Consider the following 26157-nt stretch of genomic DNA (forward strand, 5'->3'; position numbering starts at 1 on the left):
TCACAAGCCTATGCAAAAAGATAACAGGGCAGCATTATACACACTTTTCATTAACAAGCCAAGAGGCTCTACAACATTATTGAATGATAAATCACACAAGGATTTCCTCTCAATTTGCCAAAGTAGTTGGCTCACAGCCATCATGCGCACAGGCCTTGACATCTAGTCCCTTGAGATTGTGAAAGAATCATATACCTTCCCATCACTGCTCTTCTTGTACTCAAATAGAAGAGATGAGTGGTTGAACGCTGTCATTTTGACAAATCCATAGTCGTAATCTCTGTAAATACTCCAACTGGGTACCTCATCGGCGAACTCGGATAAGTGGCTCCCTCCCCCTCCAACCACGATATGGATAGTCCCATTCACTGTGCCAGAGTAGTGAGATTTTTCAGGGTTCACACACCGATTCTGCATCAATATAAAACATTGGAAGATATCAGAATCGACTTCACAAAACTCAGAAGATTATGATACAATTGTTGTATATAGCAGTTGGAAGTTGGAAAGCTCTCTAAGAAGGCATGGAATTCAGAATTAATCATATATAGGGAAGGTAATCAAGGGCCTAGTTGGTCGGCTTAAGTTGGTTACCCTGCATGGTATTAGAGCTCTGGTTAACTGTCTAATTTGCCTGTTATGGCGGTCATGAAGCCACAAATGTTAGGAAAATTGATTCTTGGTTCTGTGTGATTTGTGGTGTGGGGATAATCCAACTTCTAACCCTTCATAACTCTGGTTTTCAGTTGCTTTCAGAATGAATGAAATGCATTCAGTGAACTTTTTGGCAATACTTAGATTTGAACATTTGTTTCAAAAGTGGTCCTCATTGTAAATTTTAATGGCCATAAGGGCCACTGACCAAACTCTGCAACTTAAACCACAATCTATGTAGACTTTATGACTACTTGCAAGAATAATCATGGTTTGTAGAAGGTGTAGTTTTGTTTCTATGGATTTGTACCTGGTAAATAGGGCATATTCTTTCATAGTTGTGGACATGGCCAAATAATGCAATATCCACCTTGTACTTCTGCCAAAGCTTCTGCAAGCTCTTCCTTGCCCCGGGCTCTGCATATGATCCCTCCAAGGCATACCAAAAGTCAGAGGAGTACCCAAGGACCCGATGACCAGTAAAGATCAGCCAAGGCTGTTTCCTCCTGTCTACTGATGCAAGACAATGCTCAAGGAACCTGTACTGTTCGGTTCCCTTCCGCCAATCATTTTCGGTGTCCGCTACACAAAAATGAAACATGCCATAGTCTGCCGAGTACCTGTGAAACCGACATCATCTTGTATTTAGAAAAAAATCCAAAGACAAAAGCTTAGGCTAATGTATCAAAAATGGAGTCAACAGGCTTCAAGTCAAACAAAACAACAGCTGCACAGTGAGCAACTGAAAGCTCCAACACTGGCTACTAAGTTGTTTGAGCCAGATGACTTTGAAATTTCTTCAATGGCCTGTCCAGTAATAAACCCATATTGTTTTTCTTCTGTCCGTCCTAATATTTCAAATTTATTGCAGATGCAGAATTCAGCTAGAAGCCAATAGGGTTTCCTCTAATGGAAGTCTTAACCTAAGAACTAAAAGAAGTTTTTTTAAGTATTTACCAAAACTTAGATCTGTTCTTCGCAGGAAAATAGAATGTAGTCTCAGCTGGCACACCACATTCCCCACCAGAGTCCGTCCCATCATAATAGGATCCCGAATTTGGCCAATCACGTTCATGATTACCACTGCAGAAGAAATCAAATGGAATGTATTTCAATCAGTTGCATAAAGCAATGCCTCAAATTTAATTCATGTCAAAAGGTAATGAACAAGAACACAAACCTAGCAACCATATATGGCACAGTTGATGCGATCGGCTCCACCTGTGAAGTGAACTGGTCCCATTGCGAGAGGTACCCATTTGAATATGTTAAGTCTCCTATATGGAAAACTATGTCAAAGTTGGGCAAGTCCTTTATGAGTTGGTCTGTCGTGTTGAGTGAACCCGGCTGATAGTTACTATATTCATTTGAACCATCACGCTCTGCCTGAAAGATATTAACAGAAATGAAACTTTCTTTCTCCATGAGCAAGATTCAATTTATCTTACAGGTACTGTTGAATTGCTTCTCATCATATTCTTTTACAGCACAATATAAGATTGAAAGGAAAGGGCATGTATATATACAAAATTGTTCTCATTACTTTTGATTACAGAAGCTTAGCCTAAATAGCTTTGAAAGAGCGGTTAATATTGATGGTACTAGTGCCATCTTTCGAGGAACTTTAACTATTGGTATATCCTATAACTAACATGATAATACCCAACCTGATCGGCTATTTTTTGCCAAGAAGCTAAAGAGTTTCCATGATCTAAACAACAATAGAGAAAGAATGTTTGCTTGAGGCAGCTAGGGATAATTGGTATTGTCAATAGACTAATGGCATTGTACCTATTTCTTCAGGCCAATACATCATCGATAGTGTACCGGGTCTCAACACCTCTGGCTTACACTCCTCTTGAGAATTAAGCTTTCAGAGATGTCCTAACGTATAGATGGTCTGACACTAAACTGCAAATTTGTGCCTAACACTATATGCATATGAAAAGAAATATTCTTCATTTTTGTTCTTTATAAATTTTGTTTGTTGATGATACCTTTCCCAAGTCGCCAAATATTATAACTCGCTGTAAAGAGTCCTGTCCAGGAAATGGGGATGATCTGAATGAATAAGACCTGCTCCAGACATAAGAGCCACTGGACAAGAGATGACCCATCCTGTACTTGTACCTGAAAAGCCACTGTCACAAGCTTAGAACAGACATCACTACTACTTCTCAGCATTATTATCACAGGAAAAAGGGAATTGAAGTGTATACCTTGCATTTGGCCGTAAATCCTTTAAGAAACTTGTGTGTATGAAACCTGGATCACGCCATCCAACTGTACGTGCCGGTGAACCTGCAGAATAATAAGGCAACTTCATTATGTTTCATGCAGACCTAATCCGTTGAGCGTAATGTTATATTTGAAACCAACGCATGCAAAAAGCCTTTTTGATCCTCAAAGTGAGCGGAGCTAATCTAAAAGCTCTATTGAGAGCACAGGATTGTAGTAAAATCAGTTTGCAGAGAGTATAAGCAAGCAACCTAACCATCAAAACCCCCTTTTTTTATAGGCAAATAGCCTATACATATTAATACCACATAAGCAAATGGTGCAGCAAATGACACATAATATATACAAATGGTGCCCAAAAAGCACGCTTGAAGAGGATAACAAAAAACAAGCTCCCTCTTCTTACTTGAAACTAAGCTAATCAACAAAGTCTATCATTGCCAAAGAATAATTATCAATGTACACTCTGACCCAAACCAAAAAGGTACTCAAAAAATAAGCTCTAAGCGTTTGTTTTGACTGTGGTATGTAGTTATTCAAATACAAACCTTTCTAGTAGTCGAATGAGATTGAGGGGATAGTGAACTATCCAACCTCTATTAAGGGCAATATAATGAGAAATGTTTGCAAACAATGAAATCGAGCAACAATCTCAAGTAGGAATCTGGGTTGGTGCAACTTTGAAAATTAAATTTCATTATGCAAGAAATTTTGATCTCTCTTTTAATAGTCTACTTCATGCAAAGCAAGGAGTTGCTCAAAATGAAAAGAAATAGTGAGTTCATACCAAAATGAAGTTGTCAATCGAATACTCTTTTTATGTAGCTGGCTGGTAAAAAGGCGATATAAAAAGCATAGCTTGCAAGTGAATAATCAAATGGAAGTGGGACCATCATAGAGTGTTTTCTTAAAGCATGGTGAATTTAATTATTTAAAAGAATGGCATGATCAGACTGAATTTAACAATAAACGAAAGACTGTAGCAACTATGGTTGGATGAGATTATCATACCACACATGCTGTTCTGGTGAAATGTCGATGTTCCAGCTGGCGAGCGCTTTTGATGTCCTCCCTTTAGACCCCATTCAACAAATGGAACGGCTTCATCTATGTTATAGCCACTTGTCCATGTCACTGCCATCTGTAAGACAACAGAAAATGCAAGAAAATGAGACTAACAATTCTGGGTATTTCTAGTTATCTAATGAAACAAAATACCATCCAAGTAGCCAAATTTTCCCTGCAAAAGAGATGAATTAGGATAAACTTACTTCATTCCAAGCCTTTCCTAGAGCAAGGCGTGGATAAAGGGGGGCTTTAGGATTTGCAAATGATACAGAGTTCGAAACTGCCACCAGTTTTGGCTGCAACATCAAATATTCAATCATTTGTTCGATGTCTAACTATCCCAAATTCATCAAACTATGTCATAAACTAAAACAATTTAAAAGGAAAAACCATGTAGCACAAGTCAATAGAGTTGAACTCCAGAACTAAGATGTCAATCCTTAATTTCTTAAATGTGTTTCATAAATGTGTTTGAAAAACCAAAATACTACATAAGAAACTTAGGTCCTGGTTGGATCGACCTCTAGAAAGCCAGAAGCATTTTTTTTAAGTTCAGTAAGAGCTTCTATTCCTGGCCTTGAAAAATAGTTTAATATGAAAGCTAGGAAAATATTGATTTTTGTAGAAGCTCTATTTTGGTTTATGCAAGAAATTCTTTCATGTTTAATAAAACTCCTACGATACCGATATTTCTTTCAACAAAAGCCAAAAACAGGAAGCTATCATCAATAAATCCTGAGGGTGGGGATGATTCAAACACAAGTGGACAATAGAGTAAAGAACCCACTTTTGACAACCCGCCTGTAAATAACACAAAGGAGAAATCTGCCCGCTGATTGATTATTTGGAACTTCAAAGAAGCTTTCCCTGTCTCTGTATAACCTGAGTTGGTGTCTTTCACAAACTTATACTGCAATACAGGCATTGAATGTGATCTTAACACCAAAATTCAAATCAAAATGATGTAACAATTTCTTTCTTACTCACAATCTACACACCTTAATTGGGGCTGAGCATATATATGGAGCCTGGTCTTTTGATTCTGAGCTTTCCGGCGAACAGGTGGATGAGCTGCCATATTTAAACAAGAATGACTTCTACTCCATTCAATAACATATAGAAAGGTTATGCTTCGTTACAGGAAAATAAGTAAAGAATATTAAGGAAAATGATTTTCTTCAGGCTTGATTGTATAGAAAATATCAAAGAAAATTAAATATAATTAAAATTCTTTAAAAACTAATATATTTTTAAAATTTTTAATATTTATATTTTTTTTTTAAATTTTAATATTTATATTAAAGGGTTAAAATAAGTTAGATGAGTTTGGAATAGCATATAAAAAAATTAATCAACTTTTTTTTTATTCGCTTTTTCTTTCTTTTCTTCCATTTTTCCTATTTCCCTCATATTTTTGGATTCAAACATAGCCAAAGTAGCAAAGGAAAAAGCTTGAAGATGGGCACGTTACTTGAAGTTTGCAGGAGAAAAAACCCCAATCCAGTCACCAACGGATGGATTATCATGCTCAAGATCAACACTCACCCATTCAGTATCCTCACCCTGTAATCAAAATCCAAGTAGCTGAATTGCAATATTCAAAGTAGCAAGATACCCGTTTGTGAAAATGGTTGAATGAAGGAAAAACCAGAGTTACCCAGAAATCAAATACTCACATTGGAGCCGAGGAGGATCGGAGAAGCTCTAATGGAAGTCGAATTACTAAGGTCAAGAGTGATCCTGTGGATGGCAATTTTCGATAGTGGCTGCTCCCCTAAAACAAACCCATCAACCAAACCAGAGAAGAAGAAGTTTAACACAGTCCAAAACACCACAACCCACATTCTCTGCACACCCACCATCTCCTATACCCAAAACCCAGAGCTCTTGCAGATGGGATTTACAAATGGGGAAGATGCTGTATGTATATTCAAAAGATGTCACTGTTGACTTTGGACTTATACGAATATATTTGTCTTTTAGATATTTGGGGGAGAGATTGAAGACGGGCGCGGCCGCCCCCCTCTCTCCCTCTCTTTCTGGCGACTTTTAGAGGGAGACGGCAACGACTAACTGGCAACTGTTCCATTCAACAAGCAACTTTCTCCCGAAGTAAGTATATGAAAAACGATTCTCGTATCTCGGGTATGATTGAATACTCCCAAGTTGTTTTATTTATTTATTTATTTATATATTTATTCAGTTTCTGTTTTAATATATATATTTTAAAAAATTTACTGTAATTTTTTAAAATAATACTTATTTTTTTATATTTTGATTTCATCTCAATCCGTTTTTATCAGCAAATAATGACCCGACCCATACCAATAGCTTGGATCTCAATATTTTCCTTTCATTTAAACATCAAAATAATTTTTTTTAGGATATTTTAATTGAATTATTATGTATTTAAAAATATAAAAATATTTTTATTTATAAATAAATATAAAATATTAAAATAATTAGGGAGAGAAAAAGTCAATAAATTGGAATGATTAATAATTAGGTAGATTTCACTTAAAGATACGGTTTGTCCATTATTTTCCTCTCAATGAGAGCAGAAGAGGGGATTGATCTGTGGGAACTTTTCATAATGGTTTTTTTTTTTTTTTTTTTTTTTTTTAATTCTAAGTTGAGTTGATAATTATAATTTCAAAATATTATTTATTGAGATTAGGTTTAATAAAATATTTTACTTTTTAAAACCAAATTTAAAGTATTTTCAATTTTTATATTTGGTGCTCTGAAAAATAATTAAAATTGTATAAATATTTTGAAAAAATTTATATTATAAACAAATATATAATACCGTTAAATTTAAATAAGTGAAATGGGTTTATATTAACTTTAAATTAAAAATAATAATAATAATAATTAAAAAAAAAAAAAAAAAAAAAAACCATAACCTTCCGAACAGGCTTCCGTCAATCCTTGTAGAAACCAATAATGAAATTAGACTCTTTTTTTTGTGGGGTGGGGGGGGTTTCCTAGTCGACATTCATTTTTCTGTAACATGGTTGAAGATTTGTCTAGCGGAAGTTTCGAGTCCAGCTGTGCCGACAAGTCTGCTTAGAAAAAGAAAAAAGAAAAGCAATATTCTAACTAAAAAGATACCAAAGATATTCCAAGGTGCTTCAAAGTTTGCTTCCTTGTCCGACTTTTGACTTTGAGTAAACAGACTTTTATACATATTTTAATACTTTTCTTACTTGACCACTCCGTTGACTCAAAATAAACTATCAATAATCTCAAAGATACGTTTTGGCTGTAGTCTTATCTCCATAATGGATTAGTTAATCTCGATAATGTTAGATAAGAATAATATAATATTATTAATTATGGGAAAGTCGACTGTGTTTGTGAATGTGAGAACCGAGGAGAGAATTAATCAGTTTGGACGAGACATGGAGAAAAAGGATGAGGAAAAAAGCCCAATTAAGCATAAAAAAACACATACCGTGGGCTTCACTTTGTCACCAGGGTGCACTCGCTTCAATGATCTTTCTTTCTTTCTTAGAGCAACAGTTTCCTGGGAAAGTGATAGCCCCATCTCCAGCAAATCTTCCATGTGGATCTACACAATCATAACTCTCAAACTAGGGCTTCTGAAAGCCTTCTGTTGGCATTCTACTTTGATGGGTTTCCCCTTAATATTTGGACATGCTAATCAAATTATCAAGTAATGATTCCAAAAACACTTTGTATATAAACACAAACAAACAACAGTTATCTTCCAATCCTCAGCTATCAAGTCAGCTAATTACAAAAGATGTTCATCACCGAAAAGTGATTAGCATTGTCTGTGCCAGTTTGCATATCTAATGTCTGGGAAAGGTTTGCTGAACCGAGACTTTGTTAAATTGTATCTGTTCATTGCTTTGGGAAGAGGGTTGAAAGCTGCTTCTCCAATTCTACTAAACTGAAAGTGCATTTAAATGACATGTGAGCAAACACAATAATAAGCAATACAATTCCACAAAATGAAAGTAACCAAAAAGATGACGATTAACAACTTACATCTCAAATTTTCGCAAAGCTTCATTTCGCTTTGCCAAGTAAGCATCATTATCTTTGGGTAGATTGCTCGGAGAATTCCCTGCATAACAGATATGGGAAGATAGACTCAGAGTGCATATATTGGAAGGAAAAAAGGATTGACCTTAAGGTTGTAGGCATGCTTGCAAAACAATTTGAACAGGTAAGAGCAGAAGATTTCTCTAATGGTTGAAAATAGGGAAGATTGGAAGCAGCAACAACAGCAATGGAGTTTCTTAATCCATAAAAGTCCCCAGTAAACAATAGGAGGTATATATGGAATAAAATTTGGATTTCAAATACATAATACAAGGTTACAACCTAAGAACTAAAAGATATATATATATGTGTGTGTGTGTGTAACTCCCATAAAGACCCCTGGTCCATTCCCTGAGGGTACTACCATTAAGCTACAGCTTGAGGGGCAAGAACTAAAAGATTATATTAAATGACAAGTGAGCAAGATGCTGTATGTGCTCCATTTGGCTAATAAAATTATAACCTAAGCCCCTACCCACAATGACTCCCCGGCCATGTAGCCTTGTCTACTAAGGTGTGCACCTCATCTTTTATTTCATCCATTATTTATTTATTTATTGTGTTTTGAGCTCATGGCAAAACAACATGATTTTAACTTTTTTTTTTTTTTAATTCAGCATATTTGGTGAAGCATATAACAAATGTTTGCATGACCAATGTCAAAATATTTTATGAAATTGCAGATTGCACCCTCAGTTGTGCTTCATTTCAATTGGGTGCACTCCTTGAGTTGTTCGTTGTGCATAGGCTCCATGAAATCTCTGTTCCTTGAGTGTGCTTTGTCTCTTTCAGAACTATGCCTGACTATGAAGGAAACCATCAGGACTGCTCATAACCAAGAGGTGAGCAAGAAAATGCCATCAACTTTTCAAATCAAAACAAGAGAGAGAGAGAAAGCACAAAAGGCCAGCGAAAACAAAAAAATTTAAGCTCTAATTGTTGCTAAAATTGTGGAGACAGATTATTCCATTCCATTTATCAAGCATATGTTTTTTTTTTTTTTTTTTGATAAGTCCATTTATCAAGCATATGTAATGAGTTCATTTTGTTGCTTTTATAAGATCAAGTCTTAACAGAAGTGTTTTACTGTCATTTTTGGTTATGCCTTCTTCATCTTCTACGCTACCAATATTGTGTGGGATAGGTTTGTTCTCCAAATATTGTTGATTGAAGAATGAAATAGTTCCATTTCTCTTTAAGGTAAAAACAAGTCCTTGACAAAAATAAATAAAATAGCATTAAGAGCAAGGCATACATGGAAGCGCAGTTGGTGGCTTTGTCACCACAGTTTTTTGAACCTTCAAAGGTGTTGCTTTGCTGGCTTGATCCAAGCCCTGTTCAAGTAAAGCAATAACATTTAGGAAAGGTAGATTTCCAATATTCAAATGAAATATGTAACAAAGTACACCATTCATATTTGATAGCAGGCCTTAATCTAAAAGGAAGACTAAACATGAATATTTAATACATTCCAAGCTTAAAAATGGACAACCCTTTTAGGCAATAAAATAGTTAAGGAACTACTAAAAGCTTTGATATGTAGAACTCACCTCCCTATTGAATATCAATGTTTTAGATCCTTGTTGACATAACACTTAGGCCAGCATCTCAGATCCAGTTTGTATGCTTACAAATAAGTCATTATTACTTTCACTAAAAAGAAACATTCATTACAAGAGTGCAATCAAATTACAAATGGATGGCTCCAATAACAAATGCAAAATTTATTGTGAATTGTTGTTGTCATTTTGTGTGCTTGCATGCAGGTGGGGGTTAAGTTTTTTACCTACTCACATGAGAAGTAGCAACAATACTATGAAATGACCATGTAAACCCTTTTTGTTAGGATGGTAATGACCATAGTAGTTAAAAACTTACAATACAACGATACAATACATTTTTTGATTGAAATTGATATGTATCGCAATCCATATCTTATCTTAAAGTGTATCTTACGATACATATACGATACATGATATGATACATGATATAACGATACAAACAATACATACATCTTTTACTATTTTCCATAATTTTTAAGAAAAATCAAATTTATTTTTTTGGTTAAAAAAAATTATCACATTAATTGTTTAAATGTACTAAAAGAGTAAAAATTGATCATAAAAAAGAGAAATAGGTAAAATAATCTTACATGAAAAGCTACATTTTTGTTATTGAATGTTATATTAAAAGTTAAGTAAGTTATTTTTACAATGAAGATTGAAGAATTTTCATTTGAATTGTTTGAATGTTGACATTAGAAATGATGGTGAATAATGAAAAAAAATTTTACCTAATATATTAGCCTTTTTTTTATTTCTTTTTCAATGGGGAAGGAATGATAACGAACATGAAAAGCTGGAACTTTGAGGATGCTAATATATAAATTAACAACATACATAAGTGCATATGCCTAGTTAGAATTTGGAACTCAAAATCATAGTTAAAAATTCAAGAAGTTTATTTTTGTGGATTATGTAATGAATCTATACATTAAAGTCATATTTTGCTAATTTGAATATTTCAAAACTCTAATATTAAATGTTGTCATATGATATGATGTAGTTTAACTCTTTAAATCCTACTATCTTTCATAAAACTGTTTATATAACATTCTATACTTCATACTTTCTATATACATGCATACAAATGCATTTTTTTTTAATTTATTTTTCATTATATGAAAAAACTTACAACTATGGTCATGACAGCTGCTTGGTAAGAAATAAGCTAAAAACATGCAGACAGACAACCAAAAAAAAAAAAAACCCTAATAAATGATCAACCAATCCCAACAAACGATTCTCCGCATTAGCAAATCTTACCTACTTTATTAAATACTAATCGATTGGTAACATTGAAATAAAAACAATCTACTAAAATATGGACAAGGAACACATAATTATTAGAACTTGAAATGACAATTCCTCGATATTAAAGCTATCATATTAACATTACATTTGCAACAAACTTTCAAGGATATACTGATGGCTAAGGTGAGAAGTAACTGGTACCTTCTTTTTCTCCCTCCTCTTGAGTATCTTCAAATGACATTTTTTAATGTAGTGCATCAAATGGTAACGGGAATGCCTCGAGCACAACTGTTCTCTGACTGTGGGATTCTCAGTTAGCCAGTCAGAAATATCTTTGGACTTAACCACCTCATCTTTGTCCAATAACTCTAACCATGCATAAACCGGAATCCATTGATCAGTACGTTGAAATCGGGCTGGATTATCGCCCGGATTAGTATCTTTTTCCTGCCACAGTAAATATCACTACATGATACTATGATATTTTTCAGGAAAATCTACCATTAACAATGCTATTATTTAAGTTGTAATCCAAAGGAATTGAGATTCAGAGAAATCCCATACAATCTCAATTTGAAGGGAATTTCAATCTTAACAATCAAAATTTACATTCTTGTTTTACCCTTGTTTTCTTGGCTAAGATTACGGGAAAAAAACCTCCCTTCTTTTCCACTGGTTAAATTCCTCATTCTCGAGGATTTGGCTCCAAATGGAGTGGTGGTAAGCTGCATTTAATGAGTTCAATTCCACGTCCGATCGCAAAACGGATGCCTATATTAACCTCCACAATAAAAGCGAGATCTTTTGGAATCCAAAGGTATAAACTTCACAACTTCAAACACAAACTAAGCAAAGTAGAAGGCAATTTATGAAGGGAGATTGAAACAAAGGGGAAACCTGAGTTGGCATAGAGTTCTGAGTAAAGATTTCGTAGAGCTGTGATGGAGGCATTGATCTGATTTCCTGGGGTAAAGAGGCGTTGTTGGAGTGAACCCAAGATTCGAACTCCGCCATGGTTAGGGTTTTGACCTCCTCAGGAATGGTGGTGAGCCAAGCTCGAGCCACTGCTTCCGAGTCTTTGTGATTAGGGTTTTGATTTTGCGAGGGAGACATGGAATCTGACATTGTCGCAACGGATGTCACTCGGGAAATTTTCGGCTCCCGATGCTTTGATTTCTAGAGACATATCGATATGGGAAACGGCGTCGTTTTAGTGAACGGTGAGTCGATTAGATGAGAAACGGTGGATATCATAACAGTGTGTTTTGGATCACAATTTATCTTGGATTATTAAAAAATATTTTAAAATTAAAAGAAATAAAACCTTTTTAAAACTTTAATTTTTTAAATTATTTTTCAAAATTTTATCTTTTTAAGATTAATTTGAGAGTTATCACATTTTTATAGAAATTACTATCATCTTTTTATTTTTAAAAATAAAAAACAAGAAATGCGTCCAAACGATCCCTAGTCTTTAGGGTATTATTGTCAATGTCCTATTTGGTTAAAAGCCCTTTCTTTTAATTCAATAAACATCTTATTTAATATACCTTTAAAAAAAAAATAGAGCTATTATGTTTTAAAAATCAACAATTCAATTTCAAAACCTTTTTCCCTTTTCCCATTTTGGGATAATCTTTTATTTATAAATTTAGTAACAAAAATGAAAGTTGTAATTATAAATTTTTAAAAGGGCAATTTTTATCAAATATAAAATTGCTTTCATGAGTGAAAAAAACCTCCAATTGGAAATAAAATAATCCCGATGTTCATATTAAACGGTTTTTTCAACCATAAACTCCATTAATAAAATTATTAAAAACTCTTATTAAACTTAAAAATGAGTTTCAACTTTTGAAATTCAATCCAAACAGACCTCAACCATTCAACTTCTAAGAATGAGCATTGGTTATGGATCTTTTATGGGTAAAGTTCGCAAAAGGCTACCCCATGATACATCTTTTGGACTATTTGAAAGAAAAGCAATATGCTTACTTTTAATAATCCAGAGTTTCGATTCAATGAAAAACTCTTTTGTTTGTAATTTATGGTGCTGATCTAAAGTATCTAAAGATAAAGAAGAAAAAGTTTGCTATCTTCAGAGCTTTTGAGACAGCCTCACAGAACAAACATATATAAATAAACTCTAATAACTTTGAGCCTATAAATATAATCTTCAAACAAAATGTAAAATCCGTTGCTGCAAAATTGTTTTCCTCAGATGTTGATAATGGCTACCTGGTCTTGTGAGCTTTGGCCAGTTTCTTCTTTCGTTTCTTCACTGCCTTTGGCACCTTGGTCTTCCGGGCTTCCCTCTTCTCTTCTTTCACCTTCTTCTTGTTCTCTTTTCGGGCAGCTTTCTTATCGATGGGAGTCTGTGTCTCGAATTCAGACGAGGAACCACTCTCTGCGTCACTTGAGTTCTCTTCATCCCCATCTGTCCCAGATTCTATTATGTCTTCGCCTGAGTTAGAATGAGCAGTTGGATCCAGAGAGGAGTTTTCTTTACGGGGCGGCTCGGTTTGTGGAGGAGAAGGTTGAGATAGAGAAAGAGCTTGTTTGAGTCCTGTAATAGTTTTATAGTACATGTCTGTAGTGTCCTTGCCACTTGTTAGCCGGATTACATCCTGCTCGGCATTCTTCACATCTTCTAGTGTCTTGGGAATAAAAGACTGGAGGAGACGTAGGGGGAAAATGACAATAAATTTATGGAAATCTTCAAAAATTTCGGCAACCCAATTTATACATATTTGATAGCACAGATAGGGACAACTTGAACCCAAAACCTCTAATTGTTTTGACACCATATTGAATAACCAAATTTCCTAAAAATTTAAGCTGTTAGGATTTGAGTTTATAATATGTCATGGTCTTACACTCTAAATTTTGATATTTTCTAAAACAACACTATTTATTTTCTCTTATCTGAAAACTCGATCGATCATATGATCAAGGCCAGGTGAAGACAAAGCCCAATCATTAAGTTAGCGATAGGATAGGGTTTTTATGCCTTAGGATCAATTGCTTCTATGTTTGGACCAGAAAAGACAACCCTTCAAGAACAGAACAAGACTGCTTTAGGGATTACCTGTACAAATACAGAATCTGCAATCTCATCCTCTGGAGATATCTCTCTTGCCAAAATCTTTTGTTGAACCTGAAAAGATTAAAGCCGTTATCATGGAGATCTCTTCCGTTTTCTAGCAAAATTCTACAACATAAACAACCAAACAAACCTGTTCCAGATAATCATCCACTGACTCATCAGTAATGGTTGGATCAACTATGAAATCAAACAGTTCTCGAATTGTCATAACAGCTACACCATGTTTTTTAAAAAAATCCTGCATGCCACCAAATGCTTCAATGACCAATATAATTGTCACATTTAATAGTTACAGTCACTGTTTTAATTGTAGAAAACATTGAAACCAGCCAAGAAATCTCAGAGAAACAACATACAGAAACATGGACACAATCTTCACGTAGAAAGTCAAGGGCATGAGGATGGTCAAGATCAACTGCTTGAGAAACATCAATAACATGTAAGTGGCCCTGTCAAATAGGAGGAAAGATTATAAATGATTGTCCATAATACATGTTTAGTCAGTTCAATGTGAAAAACGATAAATGCATACCTCAAAATAAAGTATGTTATATTCACTGAGGTCTCCATGTACCAGTTTGCACTTCTGATATAACGTCCGCATTGCCATAATCATCTGATGGAAAGAAGTGTGTATAAGGTTTCTAAGCATTACTAAAACAATTAAAATAGACTAAAATAAAGTGACAATAAATCATCTATTACTATTATGTACACTGCACCTATCTTAACATGCCTAACTTGTAGTAGTTGTTGTTGACTTATTATTATTATTATCATCATTATTATTATTGTTATTCTTATTATTATTATATTTACCTCTAAAAAAATTATTGTTATGATTATTAAATTATAACATAGACCATATTCTACAGACATCCAAGCACACCTCCACATAACCTTCACGCAATTTGTCAAGAGATAAAGCAGCATCCTTAAGACGAGGTGCAGCCCAACCTGCCTTTCCTGTGACAAATACAATCACCAAGAGAACTCCAACAATTAGATGTAAAAACATTTTTTTTAAATTCCAAATTCCATACTTTTTTAATGGAAACCAGATGAAGGAAAAAATGATGCTGTTTATAAACTCCAAAAGTTACAATGCCATAAAAAATGAAGGTTTCTGAAATGCGGACAACTGCAGTTGGGATTCATGTAGCACTTTGTTCAGCTGAGTTTTAAGTTGAAAAATTATAATGCCTATGTAGATTATTGATATAGCAGGCAGTTGTAAGGCTTCTGAGACAACTATTTAAATATATTTAGCGCACAGTTGGGGAATTAGGATCCCAACTGAGTTCGTCTGCATAGAAGATAATCTAGGTGGGAACCTGATTGAATAATCACAATCTGCATTTCGGAAAAAAGACAAAAGAACAGAACGACTTGGATCTTTGAGGTTGGACTCCAACCACCATAGAAGACCATCCTGTTGCAGTATCTTAGAACTTGAAAAACATATGCACAAAAAAAAAGACTCGATACCTATGAATTCCATGACTAAAACATGAAGCCTCAATAGGTACGGAGTTGGGCACCTGATTCCTGCTGCCTTTAACCTGCAGTTCCCCACAACGACAACTATCAAATTACAGCACTAAATCTCAATATATATCAATTGTATGACTAAACAGCTTAAGAATATGCTCAAAAGGTAAACTTCATCCTCTGTTGGAAGTTGAGGCTTGTGGAAACAAATGCCATTCCCTGCCATGGATTTTCATAGCCTTCCAAGAGTTTCCAAAATACCAAAAACAATAATTACAAAAATTGCAAATTTTAGTTGCCATACACTGAGGGAAAACTGACATTTAGTTGAAAAGCAAGGCTTCCATCATAAACACAGACAAAAGATCAAACAAGCACATATAGAAAAATTAAATAAACCAACCTCCCACTTTGTGCAACCCTGCTAAAAAAAGACTGAAAAAGAGACACAGACCCCAAGAAAAAAACTTATTTAACTGTTAATCTATAGGGATCTCAAGAGCAAATGGGAAATGCCCAACACATAGCATGAACCCAAAACCTTCCATCAAAGAAGCAACAGAAAAAAATATCACATATTGTTTCTCAACACTTCACCCTCTTCTAGTTGGCAATCCAAAATACTTGATTCCAGTCTTACCTCAAAAGATTTCTCATTTCTTTCTCAGCCCATGTCTTTACCATTTTCCTTGGATTGTGCTTGCAGTATCCATGTCTGAAACGGTAGTCTCCTTGTACATACCGATCTCTATCCCTGGAGTTGTTAGAAAACAAGACGAATCACATTATAAGCTATAGAATACATACTCTTGGAAAAATGGAAATCATTTGCAATATCAGCATCATTGAGATGTTTGCATGGTGATGGTCGTTTGCAGGTTTTTGATTGTGTCCTTTAATTAAATGGTTAACTACCCAGAGGAGGATGTGAAATCTTGCCAGAATACCAATCAAAATAACTATATAAACACAATTTTTTACAGCTATAAACAAATTCTTTTTGCTTACATCTGCAGTTCACACCTTGTTTTTGCAACAGCATGAGGAGGAGGAGGGGATGACGACTATGATGGACGATGGTTATGAGGATGATGATGACAATTATGATGGTTATATGATGATGATGTTACCCAACAGGGTGATGACAGTTATGTGTTCCCATGATTTCCAACCGTTTACAAGAAAATACACGGATGCATTGGTATTTTTATGACTGTCTTATATTCACTCCGTATACACTATAATTTCCATCACAGCTAGTTAAAAGGTGCATAGAACTTACTTAAATACTAGAACAGAAGTTTTGTACACTTTAATTGCAAGTTCGTGACCATCGGATTTTGTGGCATGATAAACATTTGCCTGTTAAAAAAAATAACAATAATAATGAAAACAAAGAAAATAATCACATGATCAGGACAGAAAATACACAAATGCAGACTTCATAAACATCAAAATTGAAGCATGCTGTAGGCTATAGCTATCATAATAGATAACAAATTGAAGGATGTAAGGATCCACGTACTTCTTTTCCAGTTGAAATGCAGCCGTTAATATCATGGAACACACCTCGATTCAGCATTTTGAATAAAACCATGCGAGTTCTAGGATCAATAGCCTGAAAAATTACACAATTATTTACATGTTTGATCTGAATAATTCCTTGTACATGCCCAACCAAATATAAACACCCTATTGTAAACTCTTTCTTCTTTAAAATATGAAATGCACAGGAACTTATTATAACGATAAAAATAACAGAAAATTTTTCATTAGAACAAAAGTTTAAACAATTTAAATTGCTAGTCACCTGTTCAACAGTTGCACGGTCTGCTTTCTCGGTGGTTTTAGTTTTACCAATGGCCATCCCTCGAACACTTTCACGAATGGCAGTTGTCACAGAGTTTGACATGCCAACATTCAACCTCCCCTCCCACTCCTGCACAATCAGTGAAATGAGGTAAAGACAACCAAAACATAAACATCCACATACAGACTACAAAGTCCTAAGACTCCTAACAATATGAATGCTTCACTGATTAGGATAACAGATAAAGAACAATCCCGCAACCAAAAATGGTTTGAAAGCATGTGTTCATAACACGTCTCACAGTCTCAGCGTAGCTTCTAGAAGCTGATTCAACACTTCAACATATACCTTTTAACAAAAACTGAACCACACGGAATATTTTCTATAGAATATCACCATCCAACTACTCCAAGTCCTTCTAAACTAGCACTGTCTCCTCATACTAAATAAGCAGGTTGCTTTTAAATTGTAGGTTTAAATATTACCTCTGCACATAAAATCAGCTCTTCAAGTCATCCAAAATCCTAGCTTTTATTTGATTTCTAAGTAAGTGCGGATTAAGTCTTTTCTTGAATTGAATTGTGTTTTTATCCTTCTTCACTCCAGTAAAAGAAGTTGGATTTGATTTTACAATTGGTCTGAACAATTCAAATGTTCAAGATTCAAGATTTAAAAATTCAACTTCAAAGTATTTCCTATATCATTCTCTTGAAAACAAAGAGCGCTCGAAAAGGAGATACACACCTCCAATGGTGAAGCATGGATGTGATTGGAGAACTTCTGGTTCCGGTTCGAGAGAGGTTGTAGCGTCGATGCATTAGTGCGAGAGTGAAGCCCTCCATGAGCATTTGGACGCCTCGAGTTTAGACTAATCGGTCCATCCACGCCAACTTCACTGCCATCTTTCGTGTCCAACCAGTCTAGGGCTTCTCCGATTTCGGAATCCGATGACCACGAATCTTCTTCCTCTTCTTCTTCTCCGTCATCATCACCTTCCACCACTAGTGGTTCTACTTCCTCTGGTTTTTCTCCAGTTATAGGCATCTCTCTTGGTTTTGCTTGTTTCCCGGGAAAAGGATTTCTCGATAAAATTAAAAAACCGAATACGTAAAATGATGCTTTTTCCGGATTCAAGTAATGGGACGTGAAGGCCTTGGACCTTGACGGGATGCGTCTCAGGAAAAGTTTTTCCCCAGAAAATTGGAGAGGTGAAGTTCGTTTCCAAGTTAGGGTTTAAGGGAGTTAAGGGCGTGTATGGTTCCATTCAAGAAACGCCCCTCAAACATGGGCCAAAATCAGTCCGGCTAGTTCTTTATTGGACCCGGCCAGGGTAAAATTTTTAGTTGGGCCTGACTACTAAGGGTATCTTTGGAATCTACTTTCAAAAAAATAAAATATTTTTAATTACTAAAAAACATAAATCAGTTTTTTATTCTTAAAAAATAAAATATAGCGTTTTCTAATTCTATATTTTAATTTTTTAATTATTTTATTTATTCTTTTATAATGTTTTAAAAAATAATTATATAAATATAAAGATTATATTTTATTTTTACAAGAAATTTAATTTGCATTTTTATTTTAGATTTGCTCAAAAAAATAATGTTTTATTTTATTTTATTTTATATGTTAATCATTTTTAGAAAATAATTAAAAATTACTTTTAAAAAATATTACTGACTCTAAGTTTTTTATTTTTTAAAATTTTGCTTCATTTCCATCGTTATGCGTTATGGGTTTCTTAATCCCATAACGTGTTGTTTTTTCCCTTACGGCCCAAACATAGCCCAGCGTTACAAATCCCGAAATCTAATAGGGGCAATTAAAAGGGAGATAAATATACAGAGAATCCCGGCGGCGCCGGAGGGAGGATATCTAAATTCCGGCGCAGAAAGAGAGAGAGTATAGAGAGAGAAAATCTCAACAATGGAGGTTGAACTCAAAGAGATGCTCGATGATCTCCAAGCTCTCAAACGATCGTTGCCTGATCCTTCTCATCAAGCATCCATCGACAAGGTATTTCTCATTCGTATGTGAGATTCGTGAATTTGTATTTGTGCGGATGAATTTTTTAGTTTTGGAGCTTAGGATCTTCTGATTTGAGTCTGTGCGATTACGTTTTTCTGTTGTTGTATTTGATCTGTGTAATTATGTGTTTTTGGATCGTGCTATGTTGAGATCGTATATACTGTGAAACTGTGGCCAGAAAAATTTGCTGGTTTTTTTCTGGTTTATGCTGGTTCATGCCTAATTGAATTCTTAGTTGGTTAGTTTTTTCAGTGTTTTGTGGTGTAGGAAATCTTGGCATGGACAATCGCTAATGCAGGACGTGTTTGGTTCTTGAGAAAATGTCGGAAAGGACAAAAAAAAAAAAAAAAAGAGATTTTGAATGATAATGTATTTTTTATTATCTATGATTGGAGGAAGTGAAATTCCAGTTTAGATGAGGGTAGTAAAACAATTCCAGTTAGTGGAGTTGAAGTTTTTTTATTTTTGAGAATAGATGACTAAAAAGTTTCATGTTTCCAAAAACAGGAAAAATAAGAAGCACAGAAGAGGAAGAAAAAAATTGTTTTGTAACACATTTTTGAAAGATCATATTTAGGAAGAAGTTAAATATTGTTTTCTGCATTTCACAAAATGTAAGCATTTTATACATTGAAATGATCCAATATTGAATATGCACATTGTTTTCATTCTTGAAATAAAAAAGTTTCTGAGAAAGGCATTTTCATTTTTGCTAACTAACAAGCCTATTTTCCTCAGTTTCCTCAGTAAGCAAGTAAATTACGCATTATGAAGACAGAAAATTTTGTCTTTTAACAAAGTAATGCAATATATAACATGGGTTATTACATTTTGTTTTGTAGTTGCAAGTGCATGTTGAACATCTTACGAATCTTGCACAGTATGCTCCTGCTCGGCGTTCAAAAGTCAAGGTTTTCATCTGATTTGTTCTTATTATTTTGTCTGTTGATTGTATTATTCTGAAACTAATTGGTGATCATGTTACTGATGCATTGGTGCATGCATAATTGAATTGGTGTCAGGATATGAGTGCTGAGGTGGTAGATAGCAATCCTTACAGTAGGCTTATGGCACTTCAGAGGATGGGCATTGTGGAAAACTATGAAAGAATACGAGAATTCTCGGTTGCCATAGTTGTATGTATTTATCTGCTCTTTTTGTATTCCTTTAGTTTTTGAATAGTTTTCAATACATGCATATGTGTGTGTGCATGTATTCAAATACTATTCAAGTACTTTTGTAGTGGTGGATACTCATAATTGTTACCATTATTATGCATTTTGATGTTGCTTATTGATTATTCTTGTGAGATCACAGGGAATAGGTGGTGTAGGCAGTGTTGCAGCTGAGATGCTAACAAGGTGTGGCATAGGTCGCCTTCTGTTGTATGATTATGATAAAGTGGAGTTAGCTAACATGAATAGGCTATTTTTTCGTCCAGAGCAGGTATACCTTAGAATCATTCTTGTCTCTAGGCATACTTAAAAAATTAAAACGAAAGAACTAACTTTTAACTGATTCCAGGAATTTTGTTTGTTGGTAGCTATATTGATATAGCATAAAAGTTTCAGGACCTTGTGCCACACGGGCAGATCTATTGGCTGTTGTGGTAGTTGTTGTTTCCTGAGATCCTCTTGAGCAGGACTTGTGGGTTTTTGTTATAAAAAAATTAAAAACAAAAAAAAAATAAAAAAAGAAGAAGAAGAAGAATACTTATAAAAAAAAAGAATATTGGAATCTTAAAATTGTTCTTCATGAGGAAGGAAACGGTTATACCATTCATTTAACTTTCATGATCTGTTTTTCTGTTTTGCTCTTTCCAGGTTGGTATGACGAAAACTGATGCTGCTGTTCAGACTCTTTCGGATATAAATCCTGATGTTGTGCTTGAGGTATCATTTCAGGAACCCTTATATGTGTGCATTGTCTGAGGCCATTTGCATTAGTTGCCTTCACATGGCAGCTGTTCTAAATAACAAGGGTATAGACAGGTTGTTTGTTCAGTGCTTAACACAACAGGCTCCAACTTGGTATCAAGGAACTGGAATGCAATATGATTATGTATGTGGAAATATCTACATGCCCAACATGGATTCAAAGTCCTGACATAGCAAAAAAAAGGCAACAGATAAGAGTGCCCTTGTTGTGTAGCTTTGACCTGCTGGTGTCTAAAATTTTCTCTTTTAAACAAATTTTTATACATAATCTGGTATGATGTTATAAAATTCAGCTCACCTTTGAGCATTATGACTAGTAGCATGGTTGAAGACAGTTCAATTTGGTTTCTATTGATCATATTTTGTTAGAATTTCTCCCATGCTGATCTATTCGTTTCTTGTTTAGAGCTACACACTGAACATCACAACAGTGCAAGGTTTTGAAACTTTTATGTCAAGCCTGAGAAAAAAAACATTTTGTCCAAAGAAAGAAGGTAGCGGAGTCGATCTTGTTTTAAGTTGTGTAGATAACTATGAAGCAAGGATGGTTGTAAACCAGGTAAGACTTACTGCGGCAGTGGTAGGCTTTTCTATTGTACCAGTGGTTAAACCTTTTTTTTTTTTTCCCCATTATCTCATTTTGAGATCATAACATAAAAATTGACCCAGAACCAGGATTTAATATCACTATATTATCATTTGGAATTAGTATTTATAAATTTCATATGGATATCTTATTCTTATTGTGGTTATACAGGCTTGCAATGAGCTGAATCAGACATGGATGGAGTCCGGTAAGCAATATAATTCTCATGTTGTGTTTCTCATATGTTAGATAAAATTTGCTAACTAGCAATACTAAAAATTTTCACTTCCATAAGCATGATTCTATGAAAAAGGTCTGAATTGGAGCTATGGACCTATGGTGCACAAGGGTGTCATCTGTTCTTTGTGAAAAAACAAAAGAAAACACGATTGTGTGAAAGGGTTTTACACTGACAGTACTAAAGTTTTTCATATGCAAATGATCTGGTAATGGGTTTGAATTGGAGCTATGATGCTAATCACCTTTTCTTGGTCAAAAATGGAAGAAAGACTTGCTGTTCTGATATTTTTATAATTTATGTGGGTCATATTCTTTAAAAGGGACTTATCAACCTCATATGATGAAACACTACAAAAATATCCCCATATGTTCTTGATTATCTACTGCTGGAATTACATTAATAATCATAATTATCTGAAAACAGTGGCTTTTGTAACTCTTCAACATGCCTTTTTTTTCACAAAGAAGAAATGAAGCCCTTGTGCACAAAATTCTTGTGTTAAAAAATATCTTGTATTGCCTATCAAAAAAAAAGAAAAGTGCCTCAGGAATGTTTATCTGCCTAAAGCAACTGCAAAAGACAAATTTTACTCCTTTTAAGTCTTGATACTAGTGTGTGCATGCATCATTTATGAAGGTATTCATACAAATTTTTGGACAGGTGTATCTGAGGATGCTGTTTCAGGTCATATACAATTGTTGATTCCTGGAGAAACTGCTTGTTTTGCATGTGCGCCTCCTTTGGTAGGTGCACTCATTTATCTGAGTTTGGAAGATCTTGTGGGAGTTTAATCTACATTGCGTAGTCTCAATATTTCTATTAAATTTGGAAATCTTGGTGGTTCTGGGAAGTAAATAATATCAATATAATTGTGTGATGACTAAATTATTTTAGTTCTAAATGGTCAGCTAATGTATAATCAGTAAATATGGGATATAAATTTTATATTATTTCTTGTCAGGTTGTAGCATCTGGAGTTGATGAACGCACACTCAAGCGTGAAGGGGTCTGTGCTGCATCTTTACCTACCACCATGGTAAGTATATATTTTTCCTCAAATTCTTTCTGCTGTTTTTTTTTTTCTAGAGGAAGATTTAATTCGTTTCTGTAGAAGAGTTTATATTTTTTACTATAATGTTCTGCTAGACAATAGATATAGAGTAGCCAGAGGAACTTTATGGAATTAAACTGAGCAGCTGCTAGCTTTGCTATCTCCATGTGAATATAACCATTTGAGTATGGGTATCGTGATAGAAGATATGATTTTCAAATTGTCAATGTACTGTCCACATGAATTATTTTCTTCCTAGTACTATAATTTTTATTTCTGATGATTTGAATGGACTTTGTAGGGAGTTGTTGCTGGGCTTCTAGTTCAAAACACACTTAAATTCTTGCTAAAGTTTGGACATGTCTCCCCATACTTGGTAAACCTTTATGACTCTCTGTATCTATATAACTTTCTATCCAGCAGTGATTCATGAATTTGTGGAGGCATTATATTCTGCTAGGGATGCTGATTATCCCAGCTTAGTTTTGACAGGTTTTGGCTTTACATTGCTTGCTTGCAGGGATATAATGCTCTTAAAGACTACTTTCCAACCATGGAAATGAGGCCAAACCCTCAATGTTCAAATGCTTCCTGTCTGGAACGACAGGTAACTTAGACAAGGCCTTGGTTCATCAGCAGTTGATCTCATAATATTTACTGGTTTGAGATTGTGTGCTTTTCTTTTTGATGATAGAAACAATTTCTCATGTGCAGAAAGAATACCTTCTAGCAAAGCCGGCTAGGGATGCTGCAGCTAAAGCAAAGATGGAGGCTGAAGCCTTAGTAGTAGTAGAATGCCCAATTCATGTTGATAATGAATGGAATATAAGGTACTTATCTTGAAGATGGATAATTAACTGGTTTTGTGTGACTATCCAAAATTCTAACTTTTAGAATTATTGAACTTGTAAATGATATAATCCAACGCTGATTACTAGATGATTTGGTTTGGTTTTGAGGCACCATGCAGATTATTTCTGCAATGCATGGCATTGATTTGGTTTTGTGGTACTAATTACTGAGTATTGCTTCCTGGGAGCTTGAGCAGCTGATTTCATTAGTATCTTTCTCGTTTTTATTTTTCAGTGTTGTTGATGACAGTGAACTGGATAGGACAGATGGCAGGAGCTCAGGTAATCCTCTGATTTTATGCTCTGAATCCATTTTATATGGACTGTTTGTAGTCGCAGATTTGCTGTTGAATTTGGATAATGTTCTCTTCAGAAAGTTACTTATGTCATGTTCCCTTATATTCCAAGAAGAATGGTTCTTGATTTTCTTTACTGGGCTCCTGAAAGGAAAGTGAATTAAATGATTATTGCAGAAGAAGTTTTGAGGGATACACTTCCTCAAGACCTGTTGCTTCAGAACTTAGTGAGTTAGATGAATAGCATATACCTATCTCCCTTAGAAATTTTATCAAAAGCATAATGATTTAGTAGAAGCGAACATGATGCTTGAGGAACCCCAGTTCTGGGGAAAAAACTTGGATGTTAGTTGGGAAACCAGTTGTCTGCGCATGACTATAGACACTGGCTCATCCTAAGCCAGCAGAAAGAACTTAGCAAACCATCGAAGATAAGAATAGTAACAACAAATTCAAATTAGATCATTGGTGTATCTACCTGCCCCCTCCCTCCACTTTTTTTTTTTTTTTTTGAATATACATATACATATGGTATTTCTCATTTGCCTATTATTAAAAGAAAAAGAAAATCAGCCCTATGTATCAATATTCTCTTCTTGTATTTCCTGATCAATGTTTCCAGTTTAGAATTTGCTCTGTTTGGTTGCTGAGACAGATGGTGGAAAAGAAATTAAATCATGGAGCGAAACGGTCATTCCAATTAAAACTGTTGCCTGTTTTCAAAGTTCTGATTTCTTCCATCTTCTTGGCAACCAGATGGAAAATTCATGTTTATATCTAAGTTCATTTTCTAATGTACTTTCTCCTTCAGATGCCCTTCCAGAAGGTCTTACTCACGAGCTCCCAACTGCAGACGAGTTTGAAAAACAACCCACTCCTGAAACGACCTTTAACTCTGTAGATGACCTTGATGATCTCCGGAGGCAACTTGATGCTCTAAATGCTGATTAACCCCTATTTTTTATGGTTTGTTCTAATACAGCCACTTTCTTTAGCCGATCAGAGACAGCTGGAGAATCCATTATCCGTAGAACATGTTCTTCACAGGCAAATAAAGCAGGTTTGGATCTAAGCTTCTTTAGTTTTTCAAGCTTGGCTACCAACCAAACCATGCTTTATTACTTTTAACATGATTTGGGATTCTTTCTCCCATTTTTAATCCCAACCCAGAAACTTATACATAAAAAATGCCTCATTTCCATTGGGTGATTAACTTATACAATTTATACATGCTGAGAAAAGACGAGTGTTGTACTTTGAGAAATGAGTGGTTTCTTATTTTTTTGATTTTATGCTTGAATCCATGGTGTATTGCCAATATGAATCTTCCAGGCATGTCAGTTATCTGAGTTTTGGTTAAGGAGATTGAAACGAGTTGATGATTAGGGGGCAGTGATTTAACCAGCCCAGGAAGCTCTAGTGGTCCTACCAATGGAGCCTCATGGATCAAAGTCCAAATAGCCGTCTGCTATGAATTTACATCATTTTGGGTCTATTCGGAGCGGAGCATTTTTTAAAATAGTACTTAAAAATCAGTTTTTTTTAATAAAACCTAAAAATAATTTTTTAAAAATGAAAATTATGTTTGAAAGCTCAATTCCAAGGGAGGAGACGATGAAGATGAAAGATGGTTTAGAATTAGGGTTACTAAGTGATTTTTGTGTTTCCCTGAACGATCTACAGAAAACAATTGAAAACACTTAGGACAATGTTTTTAAAAGCAGTTATTTTTAATTTTTCTTTCTAAAGGTTCCATTTAAAATGTTTAATTTCAAAAAACATTTTTCTCAACCTAGTTTCCATGAAGGGATTATGTAAGTATACCGGGTGAGATGCTCCAAGCTTGTTATCCATGTCTCTATTTGTTTCTTAAAATACTCTGAAAAACAGTTTTCAAGCTAAAACATATTACT

General features: G+C 34.7%; 4 protein-coding genes across 4 annotated transcripts; 1 reads left to right on the forward strand and 3 right to left on the reverse strand.

Annotated features, from left to right (window-relative positions):
- Positions 1-11: 11 nt before the first annotated feature.
- Positions 12-6023, reverse strand: LOC117905215 (probable inactive purple acid phosphatase 27). The gene is given in 13 exon segments (XM_034818162.1): positions 12-165; positions 168-411; positions 965-1274; positions 1612-1737; positions 1835-2040; positions 2652-2784; positions 2874-2955; positions 3904-4033; positions 4164-4256; positions 4748-4870; positions 4959-5031; positions 5432-5523; positions 5637-6023. Coding segments are annotated over 13 exon segments (1854 nt in total). The 5' UTR covers positions 5823-6023; the 3' UTR covers positions 12-109.
- Positions 6024-7547: 1524 nt separating this feature from the next.
- Positions 7548-12014, reverse strand: LOC117934511. The gene is made up of 5 exons (XM_034856227.1): positions 11745-12014; positions 11049-11294; positions 9290-9368; positions 7978-8056; positions 7548-7879 (listed from the first exon to the last, which is right to left on the reverse strand). Exons 1-5 carry the CDS (start codon positions 11970-11972, stop codon positions 7831-7833), a joined length of 681 nt encoding a protein of 226 aa, XP_034712118.1. The 5' UTR covers positions 11973-12014; the 3' UTR covers positions 7548-7830.
- A 723-nt stretch (positions 12015-12737) lies between these two features.
- LOC117905166 (serine/threonine-protein kinase RIO1-like) lies at positions 12738-18508 on the reverse strand. Its single transcript, XM_034818091.1, has 12 exons — positions 17999-18508; positions 17255-17383; positions 16970-17062; positions 16727-16806; positions 16085-16198; positions 15442-15515; positions 14843-14919; positions 14486-14569; positions 14310-14402; positions 14084-14191; positions 13936-14004; positions 12738-13519 (listed from the first exon to the last, which is right to left on the reverse strand). The coding sequence occupies exons 1-12, from the start codon at positions 18296-18298 to the stop codon at positions 13082-13084; spliced, it is 1659 nt and encodes a 552-aa protein (XP_034673982.1). The 5' UTR covers positions 18299-18508; the 3' UTR covers positions 12738-13081.
- Positions 18509-19040: 532 nt separating this feature from the next.
- Positions 19041-25607, forward strand: LOC117905158 (ubiquitin-like modifier-activating enzyme 5). Its single transcript, XM_034818078.1, has 14 exons — positions 19041-19270; positions 20125-20193; positions 20305-20418; positions 20600-20728; positions 21106-21174; positions 21626-21778; positions 21977-22013; positions 22707-22789; positions 23008-23082; positions 23399-23473; positions 23618-23704; positions 23812-23927; positions 24184-24230; positions 25056-25607. Exons 1-14 carry the CDS (start codon positions 19181-19183, stop codon positions 25193-25195), a joined length of 1284 nt encoding a protein of 427 aa, XP_034673969.1. The 5' UTR covers positions 19041-19180; the 3' UTR covers positions 25196-25607.
- The last annotated feature ends 550 nt before the right edge of the window (positions 25608-26157 follow it).

This window comes from Vitis riparia, chromosome 17, assembly GCF_004353265.1.
Source record: "Vitis riparia cultivar Riparia Gloire de Montpellier isolate 1030 chromosome 17, EGFV_Vit.rip_1.0, whole genome shotgun sequence".
Classification (NCBI taxonomy): domain Eukaryota; kingdom Viridiplantae; phylum Streptophyta; class Magnoliopsida; order Vitales; family Vitaceae; genus Vitis; species Vitis riparia.